The following is a 16,771-nucleotide window of genomic DNA, read 5'->3' on the forward strand; positions in this document are numbered from 1 at the left end:
ATATTTCACGTGAAGAACATTGTTGTAGTCGTGCCACAGCAGATGTGTTCTGCATGTTCTTTGTGCCCGTCTGTGCCTTAGGTTAGTTCCGCACAGAATGTCTGGATAAACTCCATAGCTACGATGACATCACCACGGCAACGGTCTCACTCTGTGCATTTGATTTTGCAGCCTTCAAACACTGCAAGGACCTGGCAGCTGCCTCTTTAATTCCAGTGCTTGGCTTGCCAACTTCAGTCTCTCTCCCTTAAGCAGATGATGTATTACCGAATCATGTATCAATTTTTGTTTAGATTGGCACTGTTTTATACAGGTGGACTTTGACGTGTATGACACAATATACAGTACGTACGCCTATGATGTTTCCCATCTCCTCACAGGAGTCAAGCCAGCATGTTGAACATGTTTAGGCCCTTCTATGAACAATAATGACATTGTGTAATTATTACTTAATGTTTCTTGGGGAAAAGGGGTGCAGTGGCGCAATGGGCTTGGCTGGGTTCTGCTCTCTGGTGGGCCTGCGGTTTGAGTCCCGCTTGGGGTGCTGTCCTGGGTATGTCCCCTCTCCCTCCAGCCCTATGCCCTGTGTTGCCAGGATAGGCTCCAGCTTGCCACGATCCCATACTGGAAAAGCAGCTTCAGCCAGTGTGTGTGTGTGTGTGTATGTGTGTGTGTGTTTCTTGGGGATCACAGACTTCATTGAAATATGGTAGCTTATTACCTTTTTGGAAGAGAAAGCAGGATACATAAGTGGTGAATTTCCTAAGGACAGACTTCACAACTTGAGGAGAGCTGTCAGTGTGAGTGTGCTTGAGAATAGTTAGACGGAGCAGACGTTACAGCACAGGGCTTCATCGATAACCCAAACCTCTTTAAATACTTGGTTTAGTTGTTAAATAAGCCTCATATAAAGCGCAACATATAAAGTGACTAGTTCATAAGAGCATCTGAAAGGACACTTCCTGTTCACAGAACTGTTTAAAACCCTTAGACTGGGCCACTCTCATTTTTCTTGTACATATCGTTGCTTCTTTGAGAGAAGAATTTTGCTTGTATTTTTCTTTCACCGATTATCTTGCTTCTTTTCCCTTTGCTGGTATTTCTACCCATGGAGGACAGCTCTGCTCTGTGCCTTTAGGAAAAAGTCATATCACTGCGCACTGACAAGGGCCTTCCTCCCTCTTTCGATATCATTTTACTGGTGTGAGATATTTCCTTTTGTCTTTAATTTTTCAACTGGACTCCATGTCCTTATATTAAGCCTATATTTCCCATCCAGTGTTAACTGGATTACACCACACATAAATTCATATAATATACATCAACATAAATCACCAATTAACGCAGGTGAAATCTACTGCATAAGAAAAAAAAACGAAAATAAATTTGTGCCCACATATTTGCTATTGGGGGTGCGGTGGGTTTGGCCGGTTCCTGCTCTCTGGTGGTTCTGGGGTTCGAGTCCTGCTTGGGGTGCCTTGCGATGGACTGGCATCCCATCCTGGGTGTGGCCGCTCCCCTTCCAGCCTTGCACCCTGTGTTGCCAGGTTAGGCTCCAGCTTGCTGCGACTCTGCTTGGGACAAGCAGCTTCAGCCAGTGTGTGTGTGTGCGTGTGTGTGTGTGTATGTATATTTACTATTACTTTATGCTTTCTAGTATATAGTAATATTATCTTAGTGTTTCCTTTTCATTCATTTCCTCACAGGATGTGCACATATTACTATCTTAAGGGCATTATGGCTGAAGCCCAACAGAGACAAAACTTTTTAAGTTTCATGAAGATAAGAGGGATCAACCCAAACAGTCACTTATTAGCCTCAAACAAAATAACTGACTAGTCATTGGACAGGGCAGCTGTATCTCCCTTTGCAGCTGCTGGGGCAAGATGACACTATTCACTCGGTCAAGGAGAAACACTATCATTTAAACGCTTGTACTGTCAGAACAAAAGGTAAAGCCCTCACAATTCCAGATCCCAGGGTCTTTGCCTGAAACCCCAGTGAAATTGGGATTTAGCAGTGAAAAACAGCTAATGAACGACCTTCATGTTAGAGCCAAACCATAATACACAAACCATATCTGGTAGCGTAGTGGTTAGCACAACTGCTTTTGGATCCGAAGGTTGCAGGTTTGATCTTTGGCTGTAGTGCCCTTGAGCAATGTACTTAAATTGCTCTAGTACAATTACCCAGCTCTATAAATGGGTACATAAATTGCAATCCTATTTGGAGAAAGGCATCAGCTAAAATGTAAAGGTGGCATGATGAAAACAAAGAGTAGATGGAAGAGGAAGATGCAATGCCACTGTGGATGTGGGCAATGAAACGGTGTCCATAGAGAGGCATTATTTTTAACAAACTAGGTTTACTAAAGTGTCACATGTCTGCAGCCATGTCTCTTTCTCTTAATGTAATGCATAAATTGTATTTTTGCTGAGATGTACGTCACTTTGGACAAAAGCGTCTGCTAAATGAATAATGCAAACATAAAGAAATGTACACACCAGCTGACCAGGGAACACACTTAGTGATGTAGCCACAATGAGTGGGATTAGATGAGAAACACCACTTTTCCATTTTGTTACCCAGTTAAGCTACAGCTAGTTTCTCAGAACAAAGAAATGCTGACCTGCTGTTGTCATACTCTGTACTTTCTGTCATCCACAGATGAAAATGTAGTAAGTGTTTGCTTCACAGGAACATCTGGTTCAAGTGAGTAGGACATGTTTTGTACTAAACTTTAATAGAGTATATAAATATGCAGCATGTATAACAGAAATTCACATCTTAAAAGCAACCTTTTGGTGGGTGGATCAGAAGAATCCGAATTCCAATATATTGTTCTCTAGCTGCCCCCCGCCCCCCCCAAACTGTTGTGAAATCTAGAGAAACTGGTAGCCACAGAGCAAGCTCTAGCATGCTATAAATATGAATATATTGAAAACGACAACTGCCTTGACCCTCCCATTTAACAGCACAACAAATGATAAAGACATTTTCCACTCATTTTATACCATGCTGGAAACAATTACTACAGGAAATACTGACTTACTATGGTGTCCTGTCCATAGTACTGGGATTTCCCTGATGCTTTCTGAACCATCTTACTCCTGTCTGAAAGTTTCTACTGCTTCTGGAAACTGGGGACTAATCCAGTGCTAAGGACTGAGACCAGTGAATACCAAAGTTAACCTTAGTGTAGACACACAATCTGGACCTGTGATTTATTTACCAATGAATGATGTATTTTATATTTATTAACCTCAAAAACTTCATGAATGATGTGGTATTGTCGCAGCAGTTTCATAACTTAAATGATGCTGAAAAATCTTTGATACAACCCAGGCTAGCGAGTCAGCAACTCACACACACACACACGCTGTCTATAACTGCTTGTCCCGAGCAAGGTTGCAGTGAGCCAGAGCCTAACCTGGCAACACAGGGCATAAGGCTGGAGGGGGAGGGGACACACCCAGGACGAGATGGCAGTCTGTCACAAGGCACCCCAAGCAGGATTCAAACCCCAGACCCACCAGAGAACGGGATTCAGCCAAGAGCGGTGCGCCACTGCACCCCCCCCCCCCCCCCGAGTCTGTAACTCTGTTCCTAAAATGGTATAAACCAATTAAAATGTCCAGTAAGTGAGTGAGTGAGTCAGCCCAATTATCGCAAATGATCATGACAGCAGTGAAATTAAGCTTAATGACAGTTGGTCTTCTTTCATCTTTTGTAAAACAAATTTGAATTGCTGCCCCTGCCCTTCTGGACCAAACATTCCGACCTCTGCGATATGATGTCCATTATGCTGGAGGAAGAAAGAGTTAAATTATATACATTTAAACTTTCCAAAGCACAAAAGGCTTCCTTGTGCCAACAAAAGCATTATATCACGGGAAGTCCAGAATGATCTGTTGAAACAGATCAAGTGAGGGTGAGGGAATATGAAGGTTTAAAACAAACGTGATGTAGACTGGAGCTGACGGAGGGGATCATGTCTAACTAATACCCTTTGCCTGATTTCCACTTCATTTCACCCCTGCAGAAGATCTGCAAAGCCACATCTGCCCACCAGTTCTAGCTGCTGTGCGCCGTTCAGCACAGTACTCAGAGGAATCATGTCAGCAGCACTTATTAGAATGTATTATCAAAAGAACAAATTTTGTCTGCTGATTCTAAAACTGCTATGTGTTCAACTAACAATTCCTGCCCAATAAAATTTATGGGACAAATTTAATTTAAAAATCTTAATTAATCCACCTGGATACCTAATTGTACAAGGTACAAATACTTAGGGATCTGAGTCACATTTGTCTGACTGTCAGGAAAACAGGCAACTTTCATATTCCATAGATAAGTAATCTAACTGAATTTACACTATAAAATTAAGATATCCACTGAGTTGAGACTAAGGAAAAAACTTGGAAACTTGGTTTATAGAGACATTGATGTACGAAATTACTTACACATTCAGATTGATTTTAAAAATCTAAATTCTGGAAGCAATTGCACATAGGTGCTTAACTTTGACATTACTGGGAGGACTGCTTGGTCATTCTCATGAACTTTAAAGCAACCCAGGTGAGAAAATTGTAATAAGAAGTCCACAGACATCATTTATCATTGGTTCCTGAGACTGACCCTATTGCTGATGGAGTGAGAAAGGAATATCTGCAAGAATGAAAACCACATTCTCAGAAGCTTACACCAAATACAACTTGTTACCTGAATTAACTCTATTACCTGTTCTCAAGAGTTGTTCTTGGTCATTTTCTGAAAAGGAGGACAGAAATGACTTAAGCACTCCTGGTATCTAAGCAATAATCACTCAGTTAACTTAAAAGTAATGAATGTTTTGTGATTACATTATGTAAATCATCCATATGCTCAAAATCAGAGTCTAATTTAAGATTTAATATGCCTATATTCACAAAGATATTGTTTATTTAAAGTGGTTTTATGATAGTAAGAAAGAAAGACAGAGTTTAAATATATCCTTGATTCCAGTGTTCCTCAAAGACAATGCTGGTTAAATAACTGCATATTAAGATTCAAAAAGTTTTTCTGCAGCAATTTCCAAATATGTAGGACGCTTGCGCATTACTCAGCATTCTCTCTACTGTCCAGTTCCTCCCATACCAGTATTGCCCAAGTGTACTCAAATTTTGAATGGTACTTTTGCTCTAAAACAGCCCTGTGTAAAGCTATTTTCTGTTGCAACTGAGCTCTCGCTGTTGACGGCAGAAATAAGTGACACCGCATAACTACTGCATTACTGGAGTGTCTATATAGGCCTGCTTTCCCAAGCAGTGTCTAACTGGTACTAGGCAAAAAAAATTCTTCAAAAAAACCAAAAACATTTTTTTCTTAAACTTATTGGACATATTGTACATAATCAATCTTGTAAATTTTTAATAGAAATAATTACACTTTATCCTAATATCCATTAACATTCTTTTGAAAAAAGTGTATCCACCTAAAGGCACAATACACACAGCACTGTGGAAAGAAATAATCTGAGTTTTTCAAGAATACCTCCCCAGTGTAATATATAGTCAGCCACCTGCAAATCCCTGACTCTGGAGTCAGGGGTAAAGAATTGAACAGGAAAACAGATGTCTCACTGCCCTCTTCTGAGTGCCCCACCCCCCACTCGCCCACAACCCTTGTCATTATGATGTCATTTACTGTTTACTTTATCATTTACTAGCTGCTAGCAGGGGAGGTGTGGTGGCGCAGCGGGCTTGGCTGAGTCTTGCTCTCTGCTGGGTCTGGGGTTTAAGTCCTGTTTGGGGTGCCTTGCGATGGACTGGCATCCCGTCCTGGGTGTGTCCCCTTATGCCCTCTGTTGCCGGGTTAGGCACCAGCTCACCGTGACCCCGCTCGAGAAAAGCAGCTTCAGCCAATGTGTGTGTGTGTGTGTGTGTGTGTGTGTACCTGCCAGCATCTGAAAACTTCTGTAACCCATTTCTCTGACCCCACTCTGTACAGAAACACACTGACATTCTTAAATGCAGAAAAGCTATCCAAATCTTCCAAAAGCCTGCTGCATTAGTTTTGCCTGTCATCCCAGGCAGGGTACAGCCCAACGATGCTCCCAATCCCAGATTTTAAAAGAGGAGGGTTGGGTGTGGAGCTACTACCCCCACCATGTAAAAACTCTCGCTTGATACAGAAACTCCAATAGAAGTGATACCAAAACCCTGCTGAGGACAATCCACAAATTATTATACCTGGAATGTTCACATCATAACTACCTTTGCAACAGTTTCACGGATATTGCAACGTTGTTAAAAACATTTAAAAATGAGCTGATAGAACAGTGTATAAAGCTGCTGGTTTTGGACGTGAAGGCTACAGGTTCAAGTCCTGCCTCCTGCTGTTATACCCTTGAGTAAGTTACTTATCCTAAAGTACTGTATAAATGGGTAAATAATTGTAAGTAGCTTAATATTGCAAGTTGCTTTGGAGAAAATTGTCAGTTAAATGAATAAATGTAAAATCTAAAGAATATGTGCAATGATTGCTAAGCACAGTAAGGACTTTCTTAAAGTAATAACTATAATTATATAATAATTCAGCTGATTTTACAAATATAAAATTTTGCTAATAACATCTAACTCAGCATTTGTATCTATACATCAGGTAGAAAACACTGAAACAGAAATTCCAGCATTATGTTTTGCCTTAAAATAATGTGATTTATAAGGATTCCATAGCATTCCATTGGCAGTTCTCTTTTCCAGCTCTGAGAGGGGCAACTGAGTAGGGTTCTGGCTTCTCCCTGGAGCTGCCGGAATGCAGCTCTCTGGCCTTCAACAATGTAAGTCTACAATTTATTTCATATTAAAAACTGAGCCAAGCAGAGAGTGGCAGGTGCCAGATCATTGATTAGTGACTCCTTATAGTACACAGTAACACAATCAGCAGTAGACATCAGCACATATCACTATTATTTTATGGAAAAAGGATTCTTAACACAGTCACCACAACGTCTAAACATTTGGAGATAAGCGATTATATATCTTTAGTCATATAGTTTAATGAAGCTGCTTACAAACTGCATGTGCTATGTTCTTATAAGAGCCTTCCATTAATGGTCTCGCTGCCTAAGCAGAGGCTGCAGACACTGCTGTCACAGGAAGCAGTGAAAGAATGGGTAGATCCTGTTTTAAATCTAGCAGGCCACAAACAGCAAGAATTCTCTGCAGAAATCCTACACTTCCTTTTAACGTCCTTTTGTATATTTACCTTAGACACAACTGATTTCTAAATGACAGCCCTCCAGTAAATTCACACCATCTAAAAGTCCTAGGACAGAGGTGCTGATTCAGTTATAGGACAAATTCTGAGGCTGCTCTTCTTCAGGACTCTTTCAATCACTGTTAACTGTCTCATGTTACTTTAGACCCTGTCATGAATGTCACACATCATATAGCTGACATAAGGGGTAAATGGTATTCATCTTAGACAGGGGGTGCGGTGGCGCAGTGGGTTGGACCACAGTCCTGCTGTCCGGTGGGTCTGGGGTTCGAGTCCCGCTTGGGGTACCTTGCGATGGACTGGCGTCCCGTCCTGGGTGTGTCCCCTCCCCCTCCGGCCTTATGCCCTGTGTTGCCGGGTAGGCTCCGGTGACCCCGTATAGGACAAGCGGCTCTGAAAGTGTGTGTGTGTGTGTGGTATTCATCTTAAAGACAAACCTGTGTAGCTGCCTTTGTCATTATAATTTTGTTATTTCATAGTTCAAGTAATTAAAAATGTTCTATTATCTATTTAGAAGCATATGTCTACTAATTAGCATCAGATGTGCAGTTTGACAGCAGAGTGATGCAGAAGGCCTGGACACAACTTTAGAGTCGGTCTTGCCAACAACCTGATCCCAGGTGAGGCTGGAACATTTTTATGATATCAGTCATATTCATTTCATCGTCAATATAAAACAAAAGCATAAAGCAAAAAGAGAGGGAAATACAGATGCTCCTCGCCTTATGATGGTTCAACTTCCAATTTTTAGACTTTACGGTGGTGCAATTGTCACGACCCATAGGGACAATACCCCAACGGGTAAGAAGTTTCGCGGAATGTAATCCCAATCTAAGTCGGGGACTACCTGTACTCATCAACTGGAACACTGCTCAATGTTTGTTGAAAAAAATGTTTAGCAAATCCACACTGTGAGTTTGGGCAGGAAAATGGGTCTATTGTAAATAGTTGTATTGTGGGAAAACTGGAATAAAGTGTTCAACCACTGGGTGGATTTACGGGGAATATAAAAGGGTGATTGTGTTTGCCAGTGGAAAAGAGAAAAAGCCTGGGGGTGCAATGCAGGCTGGCTTGAGGTGCAGGTCCTTGAGGAAAAGGGGTCCTTGGACCAAGAGCGTTATTTCCCTGTGTGTCGGTGTTCCGATAAACCTTCGTCATGAACGCTGCCTGTGCGCCCTTCTTCGCCCCATCTGAACCCAGAGCGCAGTGTGCCACAATACTCAAAATTATTGACTTGGATATTCATAAGCAAACCGCTCCGCATTGTTTATAACTTGAGTTTCCAGCACAAACAGGAGGTAGTTTCCCCAATACAACACTTTATACAAACTGCTTCCCTGCACAAGTGCAGAATGCATGCGCTCCCTCAAATTTCAATGTGAACTGAGGAGGCCGCGGAGAAGCGTGGGAGGCTGGAAGAGGGAAGAGGCCAGCATTTTGATGGGAAACAGGCTGAAGGACAAGGCTTCTCTGGCACAGTGTGGAACAGGGGCACAGCACGGCACGGCACGGCAATCTCGGTTTCTTCACTACAAACAGACTCGAGTCTCTCTTTCCCTCTCTTCTGAGAGAATTTCGCCTGAGAAACACATTTAAAGGAGTTTTCATTAAGTAATAGGATATTTGAAATAAAAGCACAGAGCGAAAATCCATCTGACAGAGAAAGAAATCTCGTGCATAACATACATGATTCGACACACACCACCCATAAATCACTGTATCGTTTACCCGCGTCTAGTCTAACAAAAATTACAAGCAGTTCATGATGATAGAGAACATCACACATCACGTAGGAATCCCCCCAAACTGAGAGTTGCGAAAGGAATCCGTGGAAAAGTCTTGAGAAAAACGACAGCTTTGCTTTAACTCTTCCATTGAAGTCCTTTGTCCGCCCTGTGTGTGTGTCTCTCGCAGAGCTGCTTCAACAAGCGCTTGTCAGCCTGGCTGGCATGATTCTGGAAAAACGTGAGCCTCGAATGTAAATTACTAAATGTAAAAAGCCTCGAATTATCATGTACTGTTGTTGTTGTGAAAGTGACTGAGACGAGAAAGTGTACGTGATGATGATGATGATGATGTTACGCCGAGCAGCTTTCGGAACCGAGGAGCGAGTTACCTTCGCGCGCGTCTGCCCTGTGAGGAGGACCAGGACAAGAAGAAGAAGAAGAAGGCAGGAGGAGAACATAGTGACTGACGCGACAAAGTCTTCTTAAAGATGTTCCGAACCTCCAGCAGGACTCGCTGTGGACCGTCTCTCCGCGTTCACTCCATTAACAGCAGTAAATTTCGCAGTAAAAAGGCTGGAGTGCGAGTCTGCGGCTTCCACACGCTCGCTCACTGTGACTGTCGGCGGCACTACTGCCCCCCGACCCCCCACCCTACCCCACCCCACCTCAGCCCCCCGCCCCCTGCGCCCGGCTCGCGCTCGCACCCGAGCCCGAGAGCAGCTCGTGCCCAGAGCACCTCCGCTCCGCTCCGCTTACAGCTCAAAGGCAACAGCGTCCTCCTCCGAGTCTCTCTGGGCTCTGCCGTCTGCTCTCCTTCCTTCGGTTCGTGTTCTTCTCGTAGCGCGAAGCCTGTTTCTCTCACCCAACCCAAGTGAGACAAGTTCCGTTGTGAATACCTGGGGGCAGGTGCACCGCTTGCTGTTGCCTAATTTCCTTCCTAGGGCTCTCTCTGCCTTTATTTCGATTTACACTAATAAGTTGTTTTTTCCCAGCTCGTGTGTAAAAGAAAAAAAAAAAACAGCTTTTAATGTGAATGATTCTGCACGGCATGTAAGTTACCACTTCTCGCTTGGAAACTGCGTAAAACGTGCCTTCAGATCCACGTGAAACGTCTTCTCTTCCGACCTCAGCTGTCAGCGGCTTAGGGCTGAACATTAATCATTTGTGGATCATTTCAGTTCCGTGTTACCTGAGCATATTCTTGCTTCGGGCCGATTCCGACGCGTTCACCCGCCGCCGCGATGCTGCCGGTGATGCGCGGTGATGCTGTGTGAACGTGATGAGTGATGAGTGTGAATAATCGTGCCGCAGGTCACCGCGTGGGAGCCGCTCCGATGAGCAGCTGAAGAACTGACATCCGACGTGTCAGTGGGTCGCAAGATGCAGGTGCGTCCGTGGACCAAAGTGCATCGATTGTGGCAAGTACTGTGTATTCTATCGTTTGCATCATGCCTTTAATATCGACTTTTTTTTCAACAAAACAGACTATGTTCGTGTATTCATATTGCTGTTTGTTCGCTTCCAGGTTTGCGCTTCTACTTCTGACCATCGTCACTTTTTCCCCGTCTGAAGTAGAAGCGGTAAGATCATCATCATGATCATGTGCTTGTTCTTTGCCCAGTACCATGTTTTCACTAAGGTTATACTTTTCTCCTAGGGATCACTAACGAATGTAACGCGTGTCCATTTCCTAATTAACTATTGTTCTTTATTTAGAGAGAGAGAAAACAAACAGTACTCTGTTCTACCCCTGCTGTGTCATGTCTCAGCAGAGTTGTATTTAAAAGTGGTGCTGGACTTCACTGCATCAGGTGCTTACGCACGGAGCCAAGCGCTGGGAACATTTTGATGGGATGTCTGTTTATTTAATACACCAAATTAAAAGGTTTCCTTTGTTAGTTTGGTTTTGTTGCAGGATTTTTTTTCATCTTTTTTGGAAAGCGATGTGTAAGAAAAGTGAGTGTGTACATCAGTGGTTGAAAACGCTCGCAGGAGGTCAGCTTAGAGTTGTGATGACCGGTGAGCTGATGACTGAGACCAGAAAGCAGGTGATAGGGACAGAACTCCTCATTGTTATCCCTAGCATTTTGTCACGGTGCTTATAGTGGATAATCCTCAGAAATGAGTGATACGAGAATGAAGGTATCTCTGCTTTGCCCCTTTGCACTGGATGGGGACTAAGCCACTGAAGACATTAGGCATAGGTTATATTGCTATTGTCATATTACAGAAAAACATTGCATAACAGTACATGTGGCCCTTGCTTCCATTCATGGGAGGTTGTCTGAAAAGGGGAGCAGAGGAAAAAAACAGCTTTTGAAGATACAGAATGACTTTCTGTGTTCTCAACACATGTTCTTACCATAGGCTGGCTTCCTGTACCCTTATTTTATGAGCATACTCTATGTTGTTCAATATTTAATTAGTTAAATCTGAGCAGTTGACCAAGGACAGGAAATGGCTGAGAAGAGAGCTCCTGGAACTACGTGAAATTTTAGTCTTTCTTGATGAATAGCTTGTGATATCATTGCGTTCTGCTCTGTACCGGGCAAGCAGAGGCATCTCCAAGGCCATGTTTTTGAAAAATGTGTTTTGGTCACAGATTAGTAACCTCCTATCATCAGCCTTCTATATGAAAAAAACAACACTTTCTAAAAATTGTTAAAGACAAAACACACTGAACGAAAGTTCCCGTATGGTGCTCTGTACAAGTGTGTAAAGTGCAGAAGGTGAGTTGCTCAATTACATGTATTCATTTAATTGATGCTTTTTCTAGTGACTTACAATTATTAACCCATTTGTACAGCAGGGTAATTTCACTGGAGCAATTTAAGGTAAGTAAATTGCTCAAGGGTACTACACCTGGACGTTGGATTTGAACCTGCAGATGTAAAAGCAGCGGCTCTAACCACTACTCTACCAGTTGCCCAATTAACAACTAACTGTTCCAAGAATTTTGCAAGACCATGGAAGATCTAGATTCTAGATGTTTGTTATCTTTTCCACCAAGATGTTCTGCATTGAGGGGGGCGTGGTGGTGCAGTGGGTTGGACCAGGTCCTGCTCTCCAGGGGGTCTGGGGTTTGAGTCCCACTTGGGGTGCCTTGCGACAGACTGGCGTCCTGTCCTGGGTGTGTCCCCTCCCCCTCCGGCCCTATGCCCTGTGTTACTGGGTAGGCTCCGGTTCCCCGTGACCCTGTATGGGACAAGCGGTTCAGAAATGTGTGTGTGTTCTGCATTGGAAATCAGAGTATAAATTTAAACATGCAGTGGAAATGGTAACCAAGGATTTTTTTTTCCAAATATGGTGAAGCTAGAGAAAAGTAAATATGGTGAAGCTAGGGAAACTGTGCTTATTTTTAGCAAACTGATGCAAGGGCACATATTACCTTAGTGATTATTCTCTGCTGTTTGGCAGATGGATTATTTCCTGTCCCCTTTCCAATTCCCACCTTTTCCTCATTTTGGCTGGTTCAGGTGTGCTAGCCTCTTTGCTGCTGAATTCAGTTTCAGGCATTACATATCCCATGCAGGTATTGTTTTCAGTAAGAGAACTGAAAAGATGCCAAACATTCACACAGCTGTTATTGTTATTTAACACAAAAAAAATCAAATTAAATTGTAAATTATACTTATTTTTCCTTCTTTGTACATTTTAATTAAACGGTTCTTAAACAAATGCTACATTTCCTTTCTTGAATTAAAAGAACAATTTGTTTAACGCAATTGTAGATTAAACACCAGAGACTCTCCAATACTACAGATATTAGACATTGGTATTTTCTTCATTCAGATGTTAGTTTGTTAGGAATTACAGTTCATTTTTACTATTTTAATTTTATTTGTGAATTATCTTGTATAATATCATTAGCTGATATGTGATTGGGGGGTGCGGTGGCACAGTGGGTTGGACCGGGTCCTGCTCTCTGGTGGGTCTGGGGTTCAAGCCCTGCTTGTGGTGCCTTGCGATGGACTGGCGTCCCGTCCTGGGTGTGTCCCCTCCAGCCTTATGCCCTGAGTTGCTGGGTTAGGCTCTGGCTCCCCATGACCCCATATGGGACAAGCGGTTTGGAGAGTGATATGTGATTGAATGATCCACTCTAATAACCTCCACATATACATCCTTGATGTTCACTCATAGTTCTAAAGGAATACAGGAAAAGCATGACCCCTAGCCTATCTGGCACAGATTTTTGCTTTGTCTTGTATTGTCTGACAGGCCATGTTGTGCTGTACATGTTGAAATTTAAGTGTGTAATTGAATCAACACCCAGATACAGGAGTTTGTGCATGTGAAGAATGTTGTGATGATCACTATAAGAGCAGAGGTACACCCAGCGGGGCAGAACTCTGTAATTACCTGACATACTGTATTTGGAAATATAAATGTACAAGTCTCGTGAAACAGTCACATTGATAGTTCCAATATGTGATGATAGTCTGGATGTCTCGCAAAATTTTGTTAGTCATGATGTGTTTCTAGCCATAGACCTGCACATGAGTGTCCCCAGCATTGTCCCCAGTATCAGTCATAAGGAAACCTACTTAAAGTGTGTAAGATGTCTGGCTGTAATACAAACCAGCACTTCCTTTGTTGGGAGTAGGAAATGGCTGTTCCATTGCTGCAAAAGCTCTCTCCAGCATCAGGTCAACAATGGTTGGAAGGCTTTGCTGAGCTCCCTTCGGCAGGAAAGAGGAAATTCGAGTTACACGAGAAGTCCATGTGTTTAACTGTTGTAGATACACACACACACACACACACACACACATTTTCAGAACCGCTTGTTCTATACAGGGTCACGGAGCCTACCCGGCAACACAGGGCGTAAGGCTGGAGAGAGGGAGGGGACACACCCAGGACAGGACGCCAGTCCGTCGCAAGGCACCCCAAGCAGGACTTGAACCCCAGACCCACCGGAGAGCAGGGCTGCAGTCCAACCCACCGCCCCACCGCGCCACCACGCCCCTCCTCTTGTAGATAAAAAACACATTTCTATGTGCTTTTCTGGAGCTGTTCTTTATTTACGTTAATTGCTTTTATTTACTTTGTATTTACATATTTATGTTACAAGCGTCGGGGGGTGCGGTGGCGCAGTGGGTTGGACCACAGTCCTCCTCTCCGGTGGGTCTGGGGTTCAAATCCTGCTTGGGGTGCCTTGCGACAGACTGGCGTCCCGTCCTGGGTGTGTCCCCTCCCCCTCCGGCCTTACGCCCTGTGTTGCCGGGTAGGCTCCGGTTCCCCCGTGACCCCGTATGGGACAAGCAGTTCTGAAAATGTGTGTGTGTGTGTGTGTGTGTGTGTGTTACAAGTGTCATATATGCTCCCAGACAGTGTTGACATCCAGTCAGCTGCACATTTTCACCGGGACTTCTGCTACTTCATGGTTACGAATGTTATGACCATATTATTATTATGCATGTTTTGCTAAGCATGAATTTACCAGTTGCCAGCCAAACAATTACCACATTTCTTGATCACCTGTACTGATTACCTATACTGTGAATGCTGAGATTTCAGCCACAGCAAATCTTACCCTTGTCTGTCCATCGTCAGGTTTGACAGTGTGAAAAGAGACACACTCCCTGAAGAACAGCACCCCACATTTGCTTTAACATTACATACGCTGGGTAGGGGCCACAGGAACTTTATTGTTTCTCAGTGGGACACAGCTGGAATCACTGCACATCATTTAACTCCGCAATGAGCACTTACAGAACAGGCTCAAGAGCAAATGTTTATTTGGAAAAACTAAAGTGCAGATCACTTCTTGATTACAATTACTGAAAAAGTCCAGGGGTTCAGAGTACATGGGAGAATAAAACATTACCTCCCACACACACAAACAAAGGAGGTCATATTTGAAGTGACATTATGTAGTCTTGCCATAATGGAGCATGGACACCATAGAAAGGGATATAAATTAATTTGTGAGCAATTTAATTTCCATTCTCCTTTTGATCTCAGTTTTTAAATTCATTATCATGTATTTACAGAAAACTTTTTTCTGTTTCTGAGTGTTTCCTGTTCTTTTAAAAAAAGCAGTGATGAACTGGGAGTGAGGCAACAATTTATGGATTAAAAGGTTTTATTTTCTTTGTTTTCTCATGTTAACTTAAACATACTGTGGAAACAAATGCAAATGACTGACAGAATAAAAAACAGCTATAAAAATAATTGAAACTCATTGCTGTATAGAAGGAGGGGTGCGGTGGTGCAGCAGGTTTGGCCGGGACCTGCTCTGTGGTGGGTCTGGGGTTCAAGTCCTGCTTGGGGTGCCTTGCGGCAGACTGGCATCCCATCCGGGATGTGTCCTCTCCCCACTTGGCCTTGCACCCTCCGTTACTGGGTTAGGCTCCGGTTCACTGTGACCCCACTTGGGACTAGTGGTTGTAGATAGTGTGTGTGATCTCTGTATAGAACTACACTCTGCAGCCCAACATCTGAAGTATTGAAGGGAGGCTCAACTAGTGTCAATCAGCCAAACCTAGGCTCAGCATTTTTTTGACAAGCCCTGATACAGGTGTGGATGTCCTTCAGTGTGTAAAGGAAATTCAAGTGTGATTTAGATTGCTTCTTGCTGGATGGATATGTTATTTGTTCTTTTCATTGATTGTCATTTCACCCTCGTATAAGTTATGACACTCTTGATGATTATGAAATTGTTTATATAAGTTGATCAAAATCCAGGTTAAGCAACAAGAATGAATGGTAGAGTAGGTGGGAGAAGGCATGGTCACCCTTTGTGTTCAGCTACTCACTTTCTCTTACCAGTTCATTCTTGTTAAATGTAAGACTTTCCATCAAGTGAATCATCATCACTGTGTCTCCAACATGGATAAGTGAAAATGGAAGAACGGGTGTATGGTATTACCACCCATTACTACTCCATTTACATGTAGTTAAATTTTCACAAGTTTGGCAATGGTCGTGTAGTTTATTTCTCGGTATCTTTTCAGTATACTCAGGCCATCCCACATGTAACCTCTGCAACTTATTCTGCAGGTGCACAGTTGGCTTCATAGGTTTGTTGGAGAATATGCACTTGAGTACATGAAATTTCTTAAATTTTCAGTTTGAAAAACAAAACTAACCTTGCAATTTGTTAGTTTCCTGGGCACGTTTTTTTGGGTTGGCATTCTGTCAGGGGTGTGACGGTTTCCAGTGATACAGTGGAGGTGGCAGAAGGGCACGAGTTGACGCCAGTTCCACAGAGCCTCTCTGCGCCGTGAAAAAGTTATCCTTCACCAGGCTGTAATGTTTCATTACTCCTTTCCTTTTATAGTATGAGCACAGCCATTGTTTACTGGGCTTGAATTTCTCATTTATCATCTGGCCTTGGGAGCTGTGGAAGTTTTGGAAGGGGATCAGGCACCTGGCAACCTTGTACTGGAGCTTTTGTCATGGATGACTCACCATCATGTTTATGTTAACTACAAATTACCTGTGTTCTCTTTCATCTATTTTATGAGCTAAAATGGGCATGTTTCCCCTTCTTACTGTGAAACTTCTTGCAGTTTTGATTGTACTAGTTTCTTAAGCTGTAAAGCTGTAGAATCAGCTCATTCAGGAAGAGGAAGAGAAGCTGCAGATGATATAACTGACATTTTGTTGATGTGTTCTTGGCAGGGAACCAGATATATATAGTATATATAAGTTTTGCGGAATTTAATCAGAAAATCAAAAGTAGGGTGAGTTGTTTTGGAGTTACAAATAATTTTTTTGAAGATTGCTGGTTTGGTTTGTGCACTCAGAGGAGGTCTTAGTGGACAGATAAGGGTCTACTT

General features: G+C 42.9%; 2 protein-coding genes across 5 annotated transcripts in view; one reads left to right on the top strand and one right to left on the bottom strand.

Moving 5' to 3' along the window:
• Positions 1–9,608, bottom strand: part of LOC108920008 (collagen alpha-1(IV) chain-like) — a 35,293-nt gene extending 25,685 nt beyond the window's left edge. Inside the window, exon 1 of the mRNA XM_029257747.1 lies at positions 9,377–9,608. Within this exon, the coding sequence (XP_029113580.1) occupies positions 9,377–9,445 (69 nt within the window). The 5' untranslated portion in view covers positions 9,446–9,608. The remainder of the gene's footprint in view (positions 1–9,376) is intronic.
• The window catches only part of LOC108920057 (collagen alpha-2(IV) chain-like), a 42,605-nt gene continuing 32,636 nt past the window's right edge, over positions 6,803–16,771 (top strand). For 2 of the 4 annotated variants that reach the window (XM_018728522.2, XM_018728525.2), the window contains exons 1-3: positions 9,687–9,858; positions 10,299–10,405; positions 10,513–10,567. In XM_018728522.2, coding sequence (XP_018584038.2) covers positions 10,368–10,405; positions 10,513–10,567 — 93 coding nt within the window. In that variant the 5' untranslated portion in view covers positions 9,687–9,858; positions 10,299–10,367. Of the gene's footprint in view, positions 6,821–9,686; positions 9,859–10,298; positions 10,406–10,512; positions 10,568–16,771 lie in introns of those variants that run through there. The other 2 variants (XM_018728524.2, XM_018728523.2) reach the window with 2 other exon arrangements.

This window comes from Scleropages formosus, chromosome 14 (assembly GCF_900964775.1).
Source record: "Scleropages formosus chromosome 14, fSclFor1.1, whole genome shotgun sequence".
NCBI classification, from domain to species: domain Eukaryota; kingdom Metazoa; phylum Chordata; class Actinopteri; order Osteoglossiformes; family Osteoglossidae; genus Scleropages; species Scleropages formosus.